Source organism: Ceratotherium simum, chromosome 14 (genome assembly GCF_057802395.1).
Source record: "Ceratotherium simum simum isolate JZ-2026a chromosome 14, ASM5780239v1, whole genome shotgun sequence".
NCBI lineage: Eukaryota > Metazoa > Chordata > Mammalia > Perissodactyla > Rhinocerotidae > Ceratotherium > Ceratotherium simum.
In genome coordinates, this window is record NC_141913.1 from 9,645,195 (window position 1) to 9,666,233 (window position 21,039).

General features: G+C 35.2%; 1 protein-coding gene across 2 annotated transcripts in view; it reads right to left on the reverse strand.

Moving 5' to 3' along the window:
- Positions 1–6,194: 6,194 nt before the first annotated feature.
- MIB1 (MIB E3 ubiquitin protein ligase 1) overlaps positions 6,195–21,039 on the reverse strand; it is a 114,314-nt gene continuing 99,469 nt past the window's right edge. For both annotated transcript variants that reach the window (XM_087438995.1, XM_004421043.3), the window contains 4 exons: positions 19,639–19,717; positions 15,663–15,776; positions 14,062–14,162; positions 6,195–8,561 (listed from right to left, as the gene is read on the reverse strand). In XM_087438995.1, the coding sequence (XP_087295121.1) occupies positions 8,421–8,561; positions 14,062–14,162; positions 15,663–15,776; positions 19,639–19,717 (435 nt within the window). In that variant the 3' untranslated portion in view covers positions 6,195–8,420. The remainder of the gene's footprint in view (positions 8,562–14,061; positions 14,163–15,662; positions 15,777–19,638; positions 19,718–21,039) is intronic.

The window sequence follows — 21,039 nt, forward strand, 5'->3', positions numbered from 1 at the left end:
ACCAGGTAGAATGCTTCTGAAATTATCAAGGAGTTGCTGGTAAGCCCTTGACAACAGCAGTGGGAGTGGAGATGAAGATTAGATTCAAGAGGTAGTTCCAAAGCAATAACAGGATCCAGCAAATAATTAGAGGTGATAAAATGTCAAATATGACTTAAGTTTCTAATTTAAGAAACTGGGTAATAATACTATTTATTAACACAAGTAAATTGGAAATCGTCAATTTAAGGTTGGGACATATTAGGTTTGAAGTGCCTGGATATCTATTCAAATATGTCCAAAGGAAGTTGGAAATAAGAAACTTAGGGTATAGAATCAGGAATCTTCCACACATATAGATGATAATCGAGTCACAGTAATGGTAAGATCATCAATATAGAATACGAAGATGAATAAGGAACAGCATGTAACATACCAGCATTTTTATAGATTAGGGATATCATTAATTTCCTCTAGAATTATTCAAAATTTTGAGCAAATTATTTCGAAATTCATCCCACATTCATAAACTAGGAACTGCCTACATCCCACTTCTGTTAATTTTGGTGGATTTAAGTCAACCTCTCAATGAAATCAAATCATTTCTCTAAATCCGTTGAGAACGTTTTCTCTATATGTAGAATATTCAGTAATACAGGCCCCAATTCCCATCTATTCCTGTAGTGGGCAGAATAACACCCCCTGCCCCCAAAGACGACCATGTCCTAATCCCTGGAACCTATGAATATGTTATGTTACATGGCAAAAGGGAACTAAGGTTGCAGGTGGAATTAAGGGTTGCTTATTAACTAAAATTAAAATAAAGAGATGATCCAGGTGGACCCAAGGCTGTAACAAGCTTCCTTAAAAATGGAAAGCGTTAAGAGGCAATGTCAGAGTGATGCAACGTGAGACTCGACTGGCCACTGCCGGCACTAAGATGGAAGGGGCAAAGGAACGTGGGCTGCCTCTGAAAAGAGCAAAGAAATGAATTCTCCCCAAGAACATCAAGAAAGGAACACAGCCCTGACAACGCCTTGATTTTAGCCCAGCGAGACTCACACCAGACTTCTGACCTCCAGAACTGCAAGATCATAAATTTCTATTGTTTTAAGCCACTATCTCATGGTAATCTCAAGCAGCAATAACAAACTAATACAACACTCTTGTACTGTAACATATATATTAAGAACATATAATCTTTCTGAAGTTCACACTTTCTTCAGAATGGTTTGGCCATGGTCAGTAGGTAAAGGCTCTGATTTTATTGTTTCTCTATTTTCCTATTAAATCAGGGTTAACTTCACCTATAAAAGCTTTTTCCAAACTGTATGCCAATTTCCCACTCAAGATATTAATTAGTGTTCTGTGGAAATAAAGGAGAGAGAAAGGAAGGGAGGGTAAAACTCTTATAATATGAGAAATAATATTTATATTGACTTGAAAATCTGCCTTTCAGAAAGCTGCCAAATCAGAGAATGCAAGGACCTGGTATGAAGGGGCACCCAGCACATGATCACATTACTTCTGATTAGGGCATTAGTGCCAAGGCAGTACTGCCTAATGGTCTCATGGATACGCCATCAACCCAGTGATGGACGGTCTCTGTTCTGGGTCTTGTCTTATCCTTTCATATTAAGTTTATCTGTCTTTTTTTTCCTTAACAAAATAATGAGTTTATCAACTGGTTTTGTTATAAAGGGAAAAACTATTAGTCAAATGTTCATTCTTCAGCAATTTATCTGAGAGAACATTTTTGGTGTTCTACTTTAATCCATGCACTAACTATAAACTCCTGTCACTGCTCTACAATGAACCATGGAAGTTTTCATTGTCAGTAAGTTTCGGAAATGCTACACTATAAGCCTAACAACAAACAATTTTAACTTCTGCAAAGGATGAATAACTGTCAGCGATAAAAAAATATAAATCAGATTTTCTAAAATGGCTTTATTTTAAAAACCTACACAGAGTCACTTTAATAAAAAATATTGCCATGAAATAGGTAATTATACAGCAACAGAAATAAACCCCAGAAATACAGTTAATTAGAGGTTATCCAAAAATAAATTCACAATTTTGGAAGTTGGAATACATATGCTTTTTTCAAACAATTAAAAAAGATTTTGTTTCAGATCATTTTCCTCTTAACCATCCGAGATACACATAATTAATCTTTTGAACTAAAACTACACAATCTCTCAGTAACTTCACAAATAAGTGCTTCTATTAACTTGGAAAATAAAATAACCCCCAAAGTATTCAATTATTGATTTAGTCACAAAACACTAATAAAGCCAAATAAATCATTGCTTTAAAATGTATACCTCTTGAAAATGAAGTCTACATCTGAGTTGTGATGAAGAATAAACTTTATAGAATAAGTTGAGTCTTCCTGACTAGTTGATTTATTTTCTATCAAATTTATCCTATTCAGACTCCTTTCACAATATATCTTAATCCTGAAAGAGTGCGAGGTGTAAAAATACCAAAAGCTTCTTTGGCCCTTTAGATAGAGGTACCTTCACTGGAAACAACTGCAATGAGAGCCTTCCAGACGTGGGCACCTATGTCTTATATTGAGTTGGAGATGTATGTCCTTGTTTCTCAAAGACATACTAATTTCCTTCCCAATAATAAAAGATTTGATATACTGAGGTTTGTTTTCAAATGCCTTAAGAATCAAAATTCATGTATAAGTCTATGAAGTACAGTTTCAAAAGATGAGAGAAAAGCATTATATGATGATATTATATCACAGGTTTTATTAATGGTAAATGTTTGCATTTATTTTTAGAAGTTTAGCTCTTGCTAAGTATTTTTTTAACAAAAGCTAATAAGCAAGAATCATTTTGCCATACAAAAACTATATTCACAAGGAAGACTTTAAATTTAATCAAGTGAAAGCTAAAAACACTGGAATAATACAAAGCAAAACACTGCTGAGTCGAACTGCTTTCTACCACTGACTATACTATATTTAGTACGACACAAGCACACTGAACTGAACAGAAAAACAATGTTGTGGATTTAGTCTAAGTAAGACTAGCATTAAGAATGACATGCAATTTGTGATTTCCTTAAAAAAAATTTTTTTAACCAAATCACCTGAACAAAAGGTCTTTTTTTATTTGAGGGGAAGATAATCTGTTTACTATAGTGTTTACTGATAATTTTCATACCAAAATAGCAAACTGGATGAACCCTATCTCCTTCTCCCACATGCTACTGATACATGACTTTGCATGAAGACTTAACATAGAATTACTTTTCTGGTAACAGTGTCATGGCCATAAATAATCAGTTAAAAAAAAAACAAAAAACAAATATCAAGTGCAAAGCTAGAGAATTTCCTTTAAAGAATTACCCAAACCCAGCACACATGCAGTACTGCTATTACACAAGCTAAGCAATACAACTTGGAAACGTGTGTGTGACCACACACACACACTAAAGACCACCTTCTACAAAGTCTTAGTGTAGCGTTGCCAAGTTAATAATTCTTTCAAGGCACTGAAGAATTATGTAGATGGACCTTCCAAAATATAATTAACAATTGCTTAAACTGTTAAAAAGCCCTGAGTCAGAATTTTCAATAGCTTTCTGAAATTACAGATGTCAGACAAGATGGCACATTTTTTTATTTTACAGAAAATCACAAGACCATTTTGCTTTTTGGAGGAAAGAAGTCACGTTTATAAAACAAATCAAATATGAATAAACAGGAAAAGTAAAATATTCAGCAATATTATCTTTCTTACACATTTTGTACATGTCAATTGTAACTTGTAGTTATGGATTTAGGCACCAAATTGATGTGACAAGTCACCTTTCTGTACCTGCTGCTTAAATCTTCAGCAAAATAGAAATCTCAATTTTAACCTCCGGTTTCTGTCTCCTCCTTAGTCACAAATATGAATAAATGCTGGAAAAGTAATACTCTGACAGAAAAGAAGATAGAAAATGCTAGTGTGGCAACTTACAATTTTAATTCATCAGCTCCACTATCTAGTTCATATTTTTATACTCTAGTTTCTCCCACTACTAACCATTTATCAGTAAACTAAGGCTCAATCTAAAGGATTTGCCCCCTCACTGTAGCAAAGCAATGTACACATGAGACAGCATTTAACAGTTTTTCCTCAAATTTAAGGTTTTAAATTTAATGTTTGAGTACAACCATAATTATTAATGTTGTTATAGTTTTTTACATATATATGTTAAAGTTTCAAGACTATATATAATTATCAAGTAATGTCAGTAAGCATTCCTACCATGATATTCAAGCAAATAAAATTAGTTGGCTTTTTGAGAGAAAAAAGTATTTTGAAACAGTTACAAGTAGACTTTAAGATAACTGATATTTTCAACAACGAGGTACACATAATTTGTGAAAATCTATTACCTTCCCAATTTAGTACAAATTCAAAGCTAACCTATTCTAATATTTAAAATGTGTTTCTCTCCTCTGGCTCAAAATGAAATAACAAACCCAATTAACAGACATTTAAAACCTATGCAATTATGATCGATGATAATTGGGAGGGAGGGAAGAAATTCTGTCATCCCCTCAAATTTTAGGAACTTGATGTTTACCATGACTTTAGATCTTGAAAACACAAACTATTACGATTAATTCACATGGTTCTTGATTTATATTTAATCAAATTCTATTCCACTGGGGGGAGGCAGGAAAGGGGAGCTGTTGTTTAACGGGTATAGACTTTCAATTTTGCAAGATAAGAAAGTTCTGGAGCTCTGTTTCACAACAATGTGAATATACTTTAACATTACTGAACTGTACACTTAAAAATGGTGGTGAAGATGGTAAATTTCATGTTCTGTTATTACCACAATAAAAAACCCCCACAAAAACTCTATTCCAAAATTCAATTTTTACACAAATTATTACCATAAAATATTTTAGATACTCTGAGAGGATAAGTGCTTTTCCTTTTGGATTTTTTTTTTAAAGCAAGCTGTATTAAAATCTATAATTCACAAAGCAATTGTCAATTTAAATACACTAAAAACTGGCTGAAAGACCCTTTCTATGGTTCAATTAAATATACTCTCCACTTAACGCTTTGCTGAAATCTACATGATCCCCTTTTACCCTCTAAACTCAAACACCGACTTTTCTTTCTTACTTGCTGCAACCCCTCACTATCTTTCCTATCCTATCCCATAACTAGTTCTCTTGGTTCATAAGTGTAACTAATTCCTAGTCCAAAAGGGTCCAAAATTCATAATAAACAAAGAACAGCAATTGGGCAACACATAATTAGACAGTATATTTCTACCACATAAAAATGACCCAGCAAGCTTTGAAATTTCAACTGGACAAATATTAAGCAAAATGCATTTCATATGCAAAAATGCTCTTAGAAGCCAAAGCCATCAAAGATAAAAATTTAAGAAAGTTATTTTCAACATTATCAATTAATTTTATGCCTCAGTAGCTAGCTGGTCAATTTGCAACGTTTAAAATTACAAATAACCAAGCATAATTCACTCAGCTAAACTGAACACTTGTCTAATATAATATTCCTATACTAATACAAAATGATCTTCTCTTGAAAAACCTTCTTGCTCCCAACAAAATTAAATATGTATATAGTATAAGCAGTAAGACTGTTAAATTATGTGAAGAAAAACGATTACAATAGCACCATCTGGTAAGTTGTGTGTATGTTTTGGGTAACAAAGCTGGCAATCTTAGAAAAAGGAAGGAGAAAATGTGGTAGGAGTGAGAGGTACAGAGAGGGAATTCAAATACTACTTAATGACAACTCTTCTGAAATATTAGGAAGAAATGTATCAGTACCTTTGGATTCCTTCGTTTTGACTACAAATTACTTCAAATATACAATGTCTGCATGATAAATTCTGTATGTGCTAAGATGCTGACCATTTTTTTCAATTGTGTATCTAGCTCCTGAAGCGCAATAAATACGTTTTTGAATGAATGCATGTCAGTTTTGTCTTTTTAAATGATTCTATGAAAAGCAAAAGCTCTCTTGAGGCACAAGATAAAGAGATGCTAATGAGAAGGAAATATACCTAATTGGGAAAATACTGCTGAGAGACACATCATAAGAGGTAGCAGTTTCACAGAGTTAGAGGAGAGTCACTGAAACAATTAAGTTCTTAGTCTTATTCTCTCTCACAAACCCAAAATAAATTTAAAATAATTTTTCAGGTGCTTGAAAACATCAATAGAGAAACATTTTTTATTCATTAAACAAATTTCAAAGTGGTACAAATACAGAAAATCCACAAGTACATAGCACTATAATTATAGTGGCTTTATGACTTTTGTAATAGTTCATAAATTATTATATTTTTAATATGGAGGAAACAGACTAGTCTGGAAGGTAAAATTGCCTTTTAGGGATATAAGTTTTAGCACTACAGCTCAGAAGACAAAAAGGATTTAAGTAAAGTAGAGCTCTAGACCATACAATTCTCTGGTTGGCCAGACTATGCAGGAGTCAGCCAGGTGCTCCCTCCTTACCAGGTGATCTAGTGGAAAAGAGATGGGTGGCCTATGGCATGGAAGAAAAGGAAAATCCTGACTTACGCTGTTATCAAATCTGAAAGAAAATAGCCTGTTTGTCTCTTTCTGTGAACATCATTCGTCAGATATTCCATCTTTTTACAACTTCAAAATATGGCTTAAAAAATGGCCTCAGTGGCCCTTTATCAGATAACTGGTAGAGTCAATATAAATTTTCAAATTTAAAAGTTGTAAAAATTGTACTGTTCTAAATGACGTTACTCAGCTGAACACAGACATGGAATTAGAGACTACAAATCAGCCAGCAAAGCTCACGACTGTTTTCACCAGGACTTGCAAAGGCAGCAGCCACTAAATAGCCAGAAATATGAGGTTATGAGAGCTAGAGACTTTGTACTTTCAAATTTAGTTGTTGTAGCAGAAAAACTGAAATAAGAACCAGATTCAAAGGGGGAAAAAACTACAAAAAAGATAACTATCCTTAGGAGTAAGCTTATACACAGTATAGTAGACACTATTGTAAACAGCTGATATTTTTATAATCTAGCAGCAATGAACCCCAAAACACTTATTTATGTGTATATTCATCCTAGACATTGTAAGATTATTCATTCAAAGGAGAGAAAATGATTAGATGCTCTAGAGTCAAAGAGTGAGTTAAAAAAAAAAAAATCTACAGGTAACCAGACATATTTCTGTATATGTCCTGGTCACTCTTTCTAAAGTAAGCATTTATTATTAGGTTATTTACTATGTTTTAGATATTGCTGGCACTTTAAATAATATCGTCATCCGTAGGTATAAAGAGAGATTCTTTTCTTTACAGTAAGCCTTACCATTTGAGAGAGAATGGAAGCAAGGCCTATGATGAAGGTAGAATCAGTAACACTGTCAGAATTAACAGATATGGAGAAGAAAGGACGGCTGCCTTTGGACAATGCGTTATCCTTCTCAGATCACGGGGGTACTCTTCAGTACACCAGAAAAGCTAAATGGAACCTCAGAGGCCCAAATAGGGCAATATCATTTTACTGGTCAGATCAAGCCTGGATAAGTAACCACAGGGAAAACTGAGGTACACTTTCACAGACATTTTCTTAAAGGCCAGCCGAACAAAACAGTGTATAAATTAATATTAGAAAGGCAACTGTTAATGGTCAGTTAATAGGTACTCTTTTCTTGGATACTTTCCCCCTCTTCAGTTCCCCACTGATTGCTTATTTTTCCTTTTCATGTCTACCAGTTATTTTGAAACTGGCAATTTGATTCAAGTTAAACAATTTTCCTTTTAAATCTAGAAAATAAGGTAAATGGAAAGTCATTCTATGCTTCCATTTACCCTAAGAATTCAGAAACAATCATTTAAATAACTTGATGTTATCTTAAAAAGGGAATCCTCTTTTTAATATTCCTTAATGATGTAGAACTTGTACTATAATTTTATTATTTAATATATGTGACATAATGGTTTGAGCTGCCCCTTTCATTTGAAGCATGACTTTTCTGAGTACCTGTGTCAACTCACTGTAAAATCATGATAAACTGAAGGATAGCTGATCATAAGGAAGTGTATCTTTTGAGGTCTAACAAATTTATCAACTATAAGAGAAAATGCAATAAAAACAAAAATAACAGGAGATCCTTAAAGGATTTTTCCCTCTTAGAAGCCAAAAGTAAACTACCTATGAATTACAGAGATTTGATGTCTCGCATTAAACAAGAAGAAAAAAAAAAAAAACCCACAGCTTCAAACACTGTTTTGTAGAGTTTTTCAATTCTGGTACATTTATAGTCTAATTACACTCTAGTAAAGAAACTATGATATTAAAAATTAATTCATTAGAACCTCCGACTAGCTTAAAAGCTCACTAAGATCTCACGAGCAAATACGTTAGCTAACAAAACACACTGAGTTTCTTAGTTAATACAAAAGAATCCTTCGTTCAATAGCCTTGCGACAAATAGGACATTCACTCATTCGGTCTCCGCAAAGCTGGCATGTTCCATGGCCACAGAGGAATATCATATTCTTCAGACGATCCAAACACACAGGGCACATTGTCTAGAATGTGATAACAAATAAAGTTATAAATGCTGAAACATTTTATACTGTGAAAGTGTAACATGACAACTCTGTAACATCATAAATTTTCTTTTGTTGTTTTAGTCAAATAATCTTTTGCTGCTTTAAAAAATATTTTTTAATTTTTAAATAGTTAAAATGCCATCTCTATAAAACAGAAATATTGGTTGTACTGTCAAGACAGTCTAAAAGGCACTACATAAAATAAATATTATATAAAACAAAAATGCAAATGCAAAATCTAATAGGAAATGGATGAAAATAGCTCCATTCGGTCTGATTCAGATCCCCAACTCTAGGTGCTATGCTGTTCTTGTATGAAAATAACACAATGTATCAGGCCTACAGGGAGCGGGGAGCAGTATAGAGATGTTGCTAAGAAGACATGCCAAACACTAGCCAGACGTGATATAACCTCATTCCTATTATAGTCCTACTTTGAAAAGGAGCAAATTGAGGCTTAGTGAGGTTAAAAACTTTCCCACAACAAGCCATAATGCAAACTGAGGTCACACGGCCCCAGAGCTCTTGCTTTTAAACATTATGCTGCACTGCATTACTATCAATGTAGATTCCCTGAGTAAAAAACCATCAGCCTTACTTACATATTAATAAATGTAACATCATGTACTCAGAAGAATTTTAAAGTATGTTAGGTACTTCTGTGAAAACATTCTAGAAAATCATGTATTAATTCACAAAATACATTTTATATTTATAAAAACATATTTTATCTTAATATATCATAATACTTCATTCTGAATTATACTTTTCCCACATAACATAGAAATGAAATAATTAAAGAATGTCTCGATTAATAAACTAGGCCTAAAATCTATATGACAGTGCAGTTACCAACTCTGACAATACCAGAGATCATTATGAAAAAAAGAAACAAAAAAAGGAATTGTAGTCTAACTTGTTAACCCTACCCTTCCAAAGTAAATTTTCAAATTTATCTAAAAGTTTTGAGAAGCAAAGCTGAAAAAAATCATGTTTTTTTAATTTAAAAAAAACCAAACCAGCTTTTTAGTGTCATTAAAATAGTTCCTTTTTGGGGCTGGCCTAGTGGCACAGTAGTTAAGTTCACATGCTCCAATTCAGCAGCCTGGGGTTCACAGTTCAGTTCCCGGGCACAGACCTATTTTAATATTCCTACACACCGCTCATCAAGCCATGCTGTGGCAGCATCCCATGTACAAAATAGAGGAAAACTGGCACAGATGCTAGCTCAGCAACAATCTTCCTCAAGCAAAAAGAGGAAGATTGGCAACAGACGTTAGCTCAGGGCCAATCTTCCTCACCAGGAAAAAAAAAAGGTCCTTTTCCATTAAATTTTTAAAGTTCCATATAGTTCATTAATAATTCTTATTTCCAAAAGTAAACACATCACAGGGGCCGGCCCAGTGGTGCAAACGGTTAAGTGTGCGCACTCCGCTGTGGCAGCCTGGGGTTTGCTGGTTCGGATCCCAGGCATGTACCGACGTACCGCTTGTTAAGCCATGCTGTGGCGGCGTCCCATATAAAATAGAGGAAGATGGGCATGGATGTTAGCCCAGGGCCAGTCTTCCTCAGAAAAAATGAGGAGGATTGGCATCGGATGTTAGCTCAGGGCTGGTCTTCCTCACAAAAAAAAAAAGTAAACACATCTGTGCAGCCTGGGTTACATTACTTTGAGATTAATATATCCTCAATAGCATATGAAATTAATTTCTGTCTGTTACAGAGACATTGGGATAATAGATTGGAGATTTAAAATAAAAAAAAGAAAGAGTTATTCAGATGCTTTCTCTTGGTAACCTCGAAGGAGTCCCTACAAGAAATCCCATCATTCCTCAGAGAGTTTTGTTATAACTGTTTAAATACTTCAGTGAGAAAATATGGTAAGAAAGATTATTTAAGGAAGAAGAAATTTCTTTAGAAAGGTAAACTCTGAATTGCAACAAAAAGAATAAAATACCTAGGAATAAACTTAACCAAAAAGGTGAAAGATCTGTACACCGAAAACTATAAAACATTTCTGAAAGAAATTGAAGAAGACGCAAAGAAATGGAAAGATATTCCGTGCTCTTGGATTGGAAGAATTAACATAGTTAAGATGTCCATACTTCCTAAAGCCATCTATAGATTCAATGCAATCCCTATCAAAGTTCCAACAACATTTTTCACAGAAATAGAACAAAGAATCCTAAAATTTGTATGGAACAACAAAAGACCCCGAATAGCTAAAGGAATCCTGAGAAAAAAGAACAAAGCTGGAGGTATCACACTTCCTGATTTCAAAATATACTACAAAGCTATAGTAACCAAAACAGCATGGTACTGGCACAAAAACAGACACACAGATCAATGGAATAGAATCGAAAGCCCAGAAATAAACCCACACATCTATGGACAGCTAATCTTTGACAAAAGAGCCAAGAACATACAATGGGGAAAAGAAAGTCTCTTCAACAAATGGTGTTGGGAAAACTGGATAGCCACATGCAAAAAAAATGAAAGTAGACCCTTGCCTTACACCATGCACAAAAATTAACTCCAAATGGATTAAAGACTTGAATGTAAGACCTGAAACTATGAAACTTCTAGAAGAAAACATAGGCAGTACACTCTTCGACATCAGTCTTAGCAACATCTTTTCAAACACCACATCTGACCGGGCAAGAAAAACAATAGAAAAAATAAACAAATGGGACTACATCAAACTAAAAAGCTTCTGCACAGCAAAGGAAACCATCAACAAAACGAAAAGACAACCTAACAATTGGGAGAAGATATTTACAAACCATACTTCTGATAAGGGCTTAATCTCCAAAATATATAAAGAACTCATGCATCTCAACAACAAAAAAACTACCAATCCAATTAAAAAATGGGCAAAAGACCTGAACAGACATTTCTCCAAAGATATACAGATGGCCAACAGACACATGAAAATCGATGTTCAAAATCACTAACTATCAGGGAAATGCAAATCAAAACTACAATGAGATATCACCTCACGCCCGTCAGAATGGCTATAATTAACAAGACAGGAAACAACATGTGTTGGAGAGGATGTGGAGAGAAGGGAACTCTCATACACTGCTGGTGGGAGTGCAAACTGGTGCAGACACTATGGAAAACAGTATGGAGATTCCTCAAAAAAGCAAGGATAGAACTACCATATGATCCAGCTATTCCACTGTTGGGTACTTATCCAAAGAACTTGAAAACACCAATTTGCAAAGGTACATGCACCCTTGTGTTCACTGCAGCGTTATTCACAATAGCCAAGACTTGGAAGCAACCTAAGTGCCCATCAAGGGACGAATGGATAAAGAAGATGTGGTATATATACACAATGGAATACTACTCAGCCATAAGAAACGATGAAATCCAGCCATTTGTGACAACATGGATGGACATTGAGGGTATAATGCAAAGTGAAATAAGTCAGAGGGAGAAGGTCAAATACCGTATGATTTCCTTCATTAAGTAGTAGATAATAACAACAATAAACAAACACATAGGGACAGAGATTGGATTGGTGGTTACCAGAGGGGAAGGGGGGAGGGAGGAGGGTGAAAGGGATAATTCGGTACATGTGTATGGTGATGGGTTGTAATTAGTATTTTGGTGGTGAACATGATGTAATCTATGCAGAAATAGAAGTACAATGATGTACACCAGAAATTTTTACAATGTTATAAACCAATTAAAAGAAAAAAGAAAGGTAAACTCTGGATAAAGGTAGGCTGAATTATTCTTTTAGGATCCATAATAGGGCTCAATACATGTCATTAATCATTATACGAACAATTTTAATTCACAATTAGGCGATAAAATGCTTTTCACAGAAGCTGCGTTTTCAGTTTTACCTTTCTGTAAGTGTCTTACGGGAAAGGAACTGAGATTCTAAGAAGCTTTAAAAATTTTTAAACATTTTATTTTACATCAGAATGAGCTAAATATGTTCCTATTTTAATATTCCTACATTAAGAACTTATAAATCCATATTTATCTTTACTTATTCACTATATAACAAGTATTACTAGGTACCAATTTCAAAAGAAAAACTGGCCCAATCAAAGAGTTTTCATCTTTTCAGATAGGTTTGTTTATATTCCTAAGGAATATATACATTTAATTCTAAATTAGTTATCACAAGGGTCATTAGTTACCCTGGGTCACTATCTTTTGACTATATTACTTTCTTATAAAGTCAGATAGAAAAGATAAGAATGATGACTCTGACAACTGCACAGCAACACTGGTATGACTGCCATACTAAACAAAGAACACGCTTTGCTGCTCAATCCTTTAAATCAGATTTAATTGTTGGGTCAAATGTTAAGGTAAAGGGAAAAAAAAGACTTTTCTGCCACATATCTATAAGTTTTAGCTAACATTTATTTTATTGTTACTTTTATTAGACATTGAGTAGATATAAAAGAGTACTTCGTTGGTATGTATAAGATATAAAGAACAATATAACCACCATTCAGTTTAAAGCATGGAATGCTACCCTTTCTTCTGAAGCCCGTCTATACGTTCTCCCCAATCCTTTCCTTCCACCCTTCACTGATAATCCCTATTCTAAATTTTGCATTTCTCTCCCTGGCTTTTCTGTATGGTGTGCATGTATATATACATACACACACTGCTGACCACAGGTAACTGAACTGCAGTAAGTGACACCACAGATAAGGAGGAAAGCAAACTGCAGGGTTCTATCCAAGTTTTTAGGTATCCACTGGGGGTCCTGGAACGTATCCTCTGAAAATAAGCGGTGACTACTGTATATATACATGCTTTTCTCCTTTTTATTGAAGTATCACATCAATATAGAAATGCGCACAAATCTTAAGTGTCCAGTTTAACAGAAGATCACAAACTGATCAAATGCACGTAATTGACACTTAGATCAAGAAATGGAGTTTCAGTACTCTAAAAACTTCCCTCATGCCCCCTCTTTGGCCATCCTAGCCAAGAAAACCAGTACCCTTGATTCTAAACACTTTCTGTATGATTTTTTTTTTCCTAAGTGTTCATCCTTAAACAATACTCGATTTAGTTTTATTAGATAATGACAAACTTTTCCAAAGTGTTTTTATTAATGTGTATTCCCACCAGCAATGTATGAGTTATGGCTGCTACATACTCTGCCTGAACATTTGATACCGACAGTTTTTAACACTGAGTTTTCCTCTCAAAAATGCATCTCATCGTGGTTTTAATTTTCACTTCTTGATTACTAATGTGGTTAAGCATCTTTTCATGTTTATCAGTCAGTGTGTTTCCTATTTTAGAAAGTGCCTGATGAAGTCTTCTGATCAGATTTTACCTATTGCAAATATTCAAATACTGCAAGTGATACACTATCGCTCTATATAGTGAGTGATAACCACACTCACTACAGAAAACACTTGTAGTTTTACAGAAAAATACAAAATGCCATTCTCAGAATCATTGTTTACCACGAAGAAATCATTATTACCTGCTCTTTAATGTCCTGTAACTGCTGCTGCAACTTTTGCACATCTGCGTTGACATTGGTATTATCCTTGTCCTTCTGTAACACTGGAATATTTCCACTTGCTATAATATAGATAAAAAATTTTAATGTTATGACTTTTCACAACAAGGATTTTATTTCTAAAATTATTACTGTTTTTTAATTTAAAAAACACAAGAGGGCCGGCCCTGTGGCTTAGCGGTTAAGTGCGTGCTCTCTGATGCTGGCGGCCCGGGTTCGGATCCCGGGCGCACACCGACGCACCGCTTCTCCGGCCACGCTGAGGCCGTGTCCCACATACAGCAACTAGAAGGATGTGCAACTATGACATACAACTATCTACTGGGGCTTTGGGGTGAAAATAAATAAATAAATCTTTAAAAAACACAAGACTATTATTAGAATTCTTTTTAAAAATTTTTTCACACGGAGATGACAAATACAGTAATGACATTCATGTTATACTCTTTCATTTATAATCTTCAAAAATAAATAACTTTGCACATTAACTTCTACTTATATTTAACGCAGCTGGGCAACAATCTACACATAGATTTCTGGGTTTTCCAAGGCTCTACTTGCTTCCTTTGGCAAGCTAACAAATACACTTTATGCTTGTTTTCTCTGATCCTGAATTGTACGAACCCAAGAAGGTAAGCAGCATGGCATTTCAGCCAGTTTTGGCAGCAGCAATTATCTTCAAGTCTCTTAGATGATGTTTATGAGAACACACAAAAGCCTAGACTCCTTCGTTATGCCCGACTCTCTTTGTTGTTACTGCTCTGAGATGAGGATCTTCATGAAGGAAAGGCCGTGATCAGTGGTCTGCTAACCAGACGACTGCTAACTGTTTATTCCACTTTTCCTACTCTCTAGATTCTCAGTCTTTTACTCTAGTTAATCTGTCCCTGGTATTTTTATTCTGCTCTATGGGTAATATAGACAAAAAGCCCTGGGCAGAAGTGGCTATGCTAATTTTCTTCCTCATCTGTATACAGAACAAAGAAATCAAAGATACCATCCAGCTTATGTCTAGTGCAAAGATAAAAAATATTTTTACACAGCTGTACTATGGAAAAGGTTGAAGGTAAACAATTCACTTTTCACCTTTCCATTTGTTCACTGGGTTACACTTCAGTTTACAGTTTCTCTGTCCCAAATAATTACTATTTCATAAAATACTTCAATGCACTAGGTAAACCTGCTACGTAAAGGAATGAGGTTAATAGTTGTGTAAACTAAAAAAATAATTTGTAATATGATGTTCCCCCAAGATACACTAAATTTCATCTTAAAAACAGATAGCAAATTTTCTTTAAGCAAGAATATAACAATATTCTTTATATCATACATGGAGGTTTCTTAAAAGACTGATGTTTAAAGTTCTATAATCATATTGCAAACTAAAAACATATATAATTTCAGGTTTCTTGTAAGGTAACAAGAGCAAAACCTCTTCTTCTGTAGATTCAAGTCACGTACCTTATGTTACAAGGCAACAGTATACTACACATAAGAAGAGATGTTTCTGCGAGTCCCAAGAAGAAAGCAAAGTGTGAAAATGCCCAAGAAAATCTACTTACAGATATCATCAGTGGCATCTTCTGAACTTTTCCCTCCACAGCACATAATGAACGGCACTCTCCGTTCAACTACTGCCCGACACTGCACACACTTTTTCATCAGGTTAGCACAGTCTGGAAAATAGCAACAAGGACACTTCTTACAAGAGAAAACATGAATAAGAGAGTTGCCTCTCTCTGTTCATTTTTTTTTTTGGTGAGGAAGATCAGCCCTGTGCTAATATCTGCCAATCCTCCTCTTTTTTTGCTGAGGAAGACTGGCCCTGGGCTAACATCTGTGCCCATCTTCCTCCACTTTATATGGGACACCACCACAGCATGGCTTGCCAAGCGGTGCGTCGGTGCACGCCCGGGATCCGAACCGGCGAACCCTGGGCCGCCTCAGTGGAGCGCGCACACTTAACTGCTTGCGCCTACCAGGCTGACCCCTCTCTGTTCATTTTTATAACTTAATTTTAACACTGAGATAAACGTTAAGTTGTATCAATAGACAACTCTACCTTCTTAAAATGTTATCAAACCAGGAATTCTCCATTGGTAGTCTCTAGCATAGAGAGTCCATTATTAAGAAAATAATGACATTTTCTAATACATTGGAACAAAATTGTGACAGGGGGCTTCTCTGTTTTTTTTTGAATAAGCAACATCATAAATATTTAAGGCCTGACAATAAAGGAGGGAGATATCCTTCATAAATTTTAATTAATAATAGAATTATAAGGTTGTTCACATGATAATTTTCTAAAAATACTTTCTATTATAAATAGCTTATCTCTAAAATTCCTATAATATTTGAAAAATTCTCTTCCGTCTCTTTCTATCAAATTGATGTACTCTAACAAGGAAATCACTTAGTGACTACTTTTTTAATGTAGCAGTCATGAAAATATCAAAATTTTATCATGATGGACTCTCTAATACTTGTATATCAGTAAAATGCTCTCCCATTCCAAGAAGAAATATCTAGGCACAATTATAGGTTATTGATTGCTAATACGTCATGCATCACTTAACAACAGGGATATATTCTGAGAAATGCATCATTAGGCAATTTCATCATCATACAAATATCACAGAACATACTAAGGGGAACAAAATTGGCCACCCCAAAATGTGTCTCTTTAACATAAGGATTATTTTTAAGAAACAAAAGACTCAGAAAGTTTTCCTTATTACCTCTCTCTTAACTGCCTGAAAGAATTCAGATAAAAAACCTGTCTCAGGAAGTGAGCTGTCACCTTAGGATAACATGAACTACGCAGCAGATAGGGAGGAACCTAGAAAAGCCTGTTTGCTGGCCTCCCCTCTGTGTTCTCTTGTTTCTGTCTGGCCAAACACACACTTGTTTTCCAAACCTTTGCTCCTTTTCACCTACCTGTGAATTGTCTTCCTTTCCTTTGAAGTCCCTGACTCTCCCGACCCCCAATATCTTCCCCGTCTTTAGCTAAGGATGGTATTGAAGGCGAGGGCTTTGGCCATTTTGGCGAGTTACTCGGTTTTCCTCAGTTTCTCCCATGTATACATGTTATTAAACTTTTGTTTGTTTTTCTCCTGTTAATCTGTCTCATGTCAATTTAATTCTTAGGTCAGCCAGAAGAACCTAGAAGGGTAGAGGAAAACTTCTTCTTCCCCTACGGTACTTACACAAACCTAGATGGTATAGCCTGCTACACACCTAGGCTAACCTTATGTACTAATCTTATGGGACTGCTGTTGTATATGCAGTTCACCATTGATCTAAATGTCATTATGCAGTGCATGACTGTACTACATCTAAAGTTGTTAATTAATTATAAAATAACACATAGCACTTCAACAACTTCTTTCCAATTAGCATTTATTATGAAAGTACACTCCATACCTTAGCCTATGTACCAAATGTCTTATCATTTCAAAAACAGAAAAAATAACAGAAATTATCACAGGATATCCAGGGATAACTTATGACAAGACAGTAAACTTTAACAAAGCACAAAACCACTGATGTGGACAAGGTGGAGGGCACATACTCATAAGAGTGCTTATGCTGGTGGACAGAGAATTGCTCTCAAGGCCGATCTCATGCCAAGGCCTAAAGAGAGATGGGTTTGATGCTGGGCTATGAAGGATGCATTGGGTAGGAGATAATGCTAGTAGAAATCTGGTTTGGGATTTGTCTTCAATGTGAGGGCAGATCTTTTTTCTTAAATTTAAAAGATTAATTTAATTACCTCAATACATAATCACAATTATCTCAAATTCTTATAACTGTTAAGTTAGGTTATATTGTTTCCCTAAAATTTTTCTTCAGTCCCTCCAAAAAAGATATAATCTCTCCTTCCTTTGACCTGTCAAGACACTCTATACTCTTCAAGACTCCAATACCCTGTTTAACGTTACTGTGATATGGGTACTAACCACTTTACTGCATACTCCTTGAGAGAGGGACATTTTCCACCTTAATTTCATCTTCCCTAGAAAATAAATATTTAACAACTTGTCTGTAAAATGGAGAAAACAATCTACTTCTTAGGGTTGTTGTGAAGATAAATGAAGAAATACTCAAAAAGAGATTAAAATGCCTGGTACGAGTTAAGAGTCCAGTAAAAGTTAGCTGTTGCTCTTGTTACATTTTAAAGCAAGGACAATGTAAAAACTCTGCGAAACTCCTGGGGAAAATCCATTAAGGCTCTAGAATCTGTGTTATCAACTACTAATTATAACTAGCTTTCAAGTCTCTGTAGGTATCACCTTGGTCTACAACAGGGGTCAGCAAACTACAGCCTGTAAGCCAAACCAAACCAAACCTGCCACCTTTTTTTGTAAACCAAGTTAATGGAAAACAGTCTGGCCCATTTGTTTACATGTTGTCTATGGTTTTTTTTGCACTACAATGGCAGAGTTGAGTAGTTGGAAAAAGTTGAATAGTTACTATAGAAACCATGTGGCCCACAAAGCCAAAAATATTTATTATTTAACCCTTTACAGAAAAAGTTTGCTAACCCCTGGTCTATAAAAACTCTAATAACCCAAGTCTTTTTACTTAAGACAGATGTCTCTCTCCGTGCCCTCTGACAGTTGATAACAGCCATATACTAGCCTTTGGCAAACAGAAACAGTTAGGAGCGACAGAATGTTACAGTGGAAAAACCTTGATCCTTTCTTTAGTTAATGAGCTCTCTGTCAGAATGAAAAAAACACCAAGGCTTAAAGCAAATATACACCAATGAAAGTCATCTGTCATACAATTTCTATCTTACTTTAGTCAGATATTATATTAAAAATCAACACATACTGATTGAACTATTGTGTAAATGGGAAACACCATGCTTTACCTTGGGGTCATTCAATAAGTAAGGTATAAGTTGTTAAACTTGTTTAAAATCCTTCCTTGACAAATGTAAAAAGCGAAGGGAAGAGGAGAATATTAATACTGAACAGTGTATGAACTTAAAAAGAACAAGGGGGATATAGAAAAGCAAAATTTAAAACATCTCTCAAACTTTAATATTATCCTCACAAAGAAAAGATTTCCACAAGCTCTCTTGACATAGAGGTTAAGAAAGGTTAAGAAGGCCAGAAATTATAGCCCCAAATGGCTGCTGTGGGTGCTTTAGCAGTGGGGAATGTACTCGAGAGAGGCAATACTAAGGTGAAGACTAACGAAGACGTGCTAATTTTCTATGTGAAAAAAGCTAGACTCAATGTCTTAATATTCATTTTTGGAAATAAATTTCTATTGTGTGTGAGAAGAGATCCTTTGTGCTAATACAAATGAAATCAAAATTCAGGCTGGTAGAAAACAGCACATTCTCTAACGCTCAGGGGCAAGGAGGAAAATAGGTGACATTCTAGTACAGAGAAAGAAATGGAAAGTACTAGAGGCCCACCAACTTTTCTGTTCGTGAGTTATCACACACAAAAAATTCAAAGATATAATTTGTTTCACATTCTATTTTTATAATAATACCGAGGAAGTTTTATATAGGCTACTTACTCTCACAAGCACACATGTGTCCGCATGGTTGAAAAAGAACAGCTGCTTTCTTGTCAGAGCATACCACACATTCTTCAATCTACAAAAAAGAGGTTACAGCACACGGGTGAACATCTACAGATACATCTAGTAACTCTAACAGTTCCTTTTGTATCCAATGTATTTCCTCTATAAGGAAACACTCCTAGGCACAGAGGAATTTCACACACACTGCTCTGTCCCTTTACTCTCTTGGTAAAGAGAGTTTGCATCTTTGTATACTGCAGCTTAACAGGTTCTATTTCCACTTTAGTCTCCCCCTCTGCGCTAAAGAATGATATAGCAAAACTCCATTTCCTCTGAGGTCAGGAAGACCAAACTAGACTTCAATTTTCTTTTTTTTGAAAACTACTGTTGAGAGAAAAAGAAAAAGAAAAAATGACTAAGATAAGATAGATTTCTCATATTAATAAAAATCCAGCTAGATTAGCCAGATTGCTACAGCCCAAGGTGGATTCTTCTGTTTACCCACATTGAAGGAACTCTACCTAACACAACCTTTTCCAGGACTTGGTCAATTCCCCCACATGGCTGGAGCCCAAAGCTTTGCACTATTCTCTCTTCTTGATCTCTAAAGCCACAAGTCTTCCACAACCTATTCATAATTTCCCTCGATTTTACCTCTTCTTCATCTCCTCTTAACCTGAGTTGTGAGTGTGTAACTATTTCTTAGCCTTGGCCTGGCCCCTTTCACCCTCACCCCACCACACTGCCCTTGGTTTCACATCCATCTTGCACCTGTTCTTCTCCCTTCTGACACACTCACATTTACCCATATCTTGTGTCATTTTATATTACTGTCCAAAAATGATGACTATCACTCACCTATAACTTCACCTAAACAACCAAATACTGCACACACTCTCTCTCTATGGACTTGCCCAACTTATATCTTGCTGTGCACATAGAATTTACATAGTTGTAGTAATGTGGAAAGCAGTAAGACACAGTTGGTCAGAATCTTGACATTCCTGGATTCCAATTCTAGTGCCAATACCAACAAATTACCTAACATAGTTGAGCTGCAGCTTTTTTTCATCTGAGCATTAAAGAACAATCCCTCTTTACAGGATAATAATGAGTAAATTAGAAGATAGAGAAGTTAAGTGACCCAAATTCAAGTATACCCTTGAACAATTCTAAATACGAGATAGTGAGGGCATAACTGAACTAAGACATAGCAATATGGAGGGGTAGAAAGAGTTTTGAGAAATATTTAAGAAGACTTGGTAAATAATAAAACGTGGGGAATGGTGAAAAAATCTAATAAGATATCTGCTAAGTTTCTAACTTGACTAATTGATTCAAAACAGTTGAAAGAAACAAATTTCAGTATCCTACAGCTTACAGGACTCATGACCA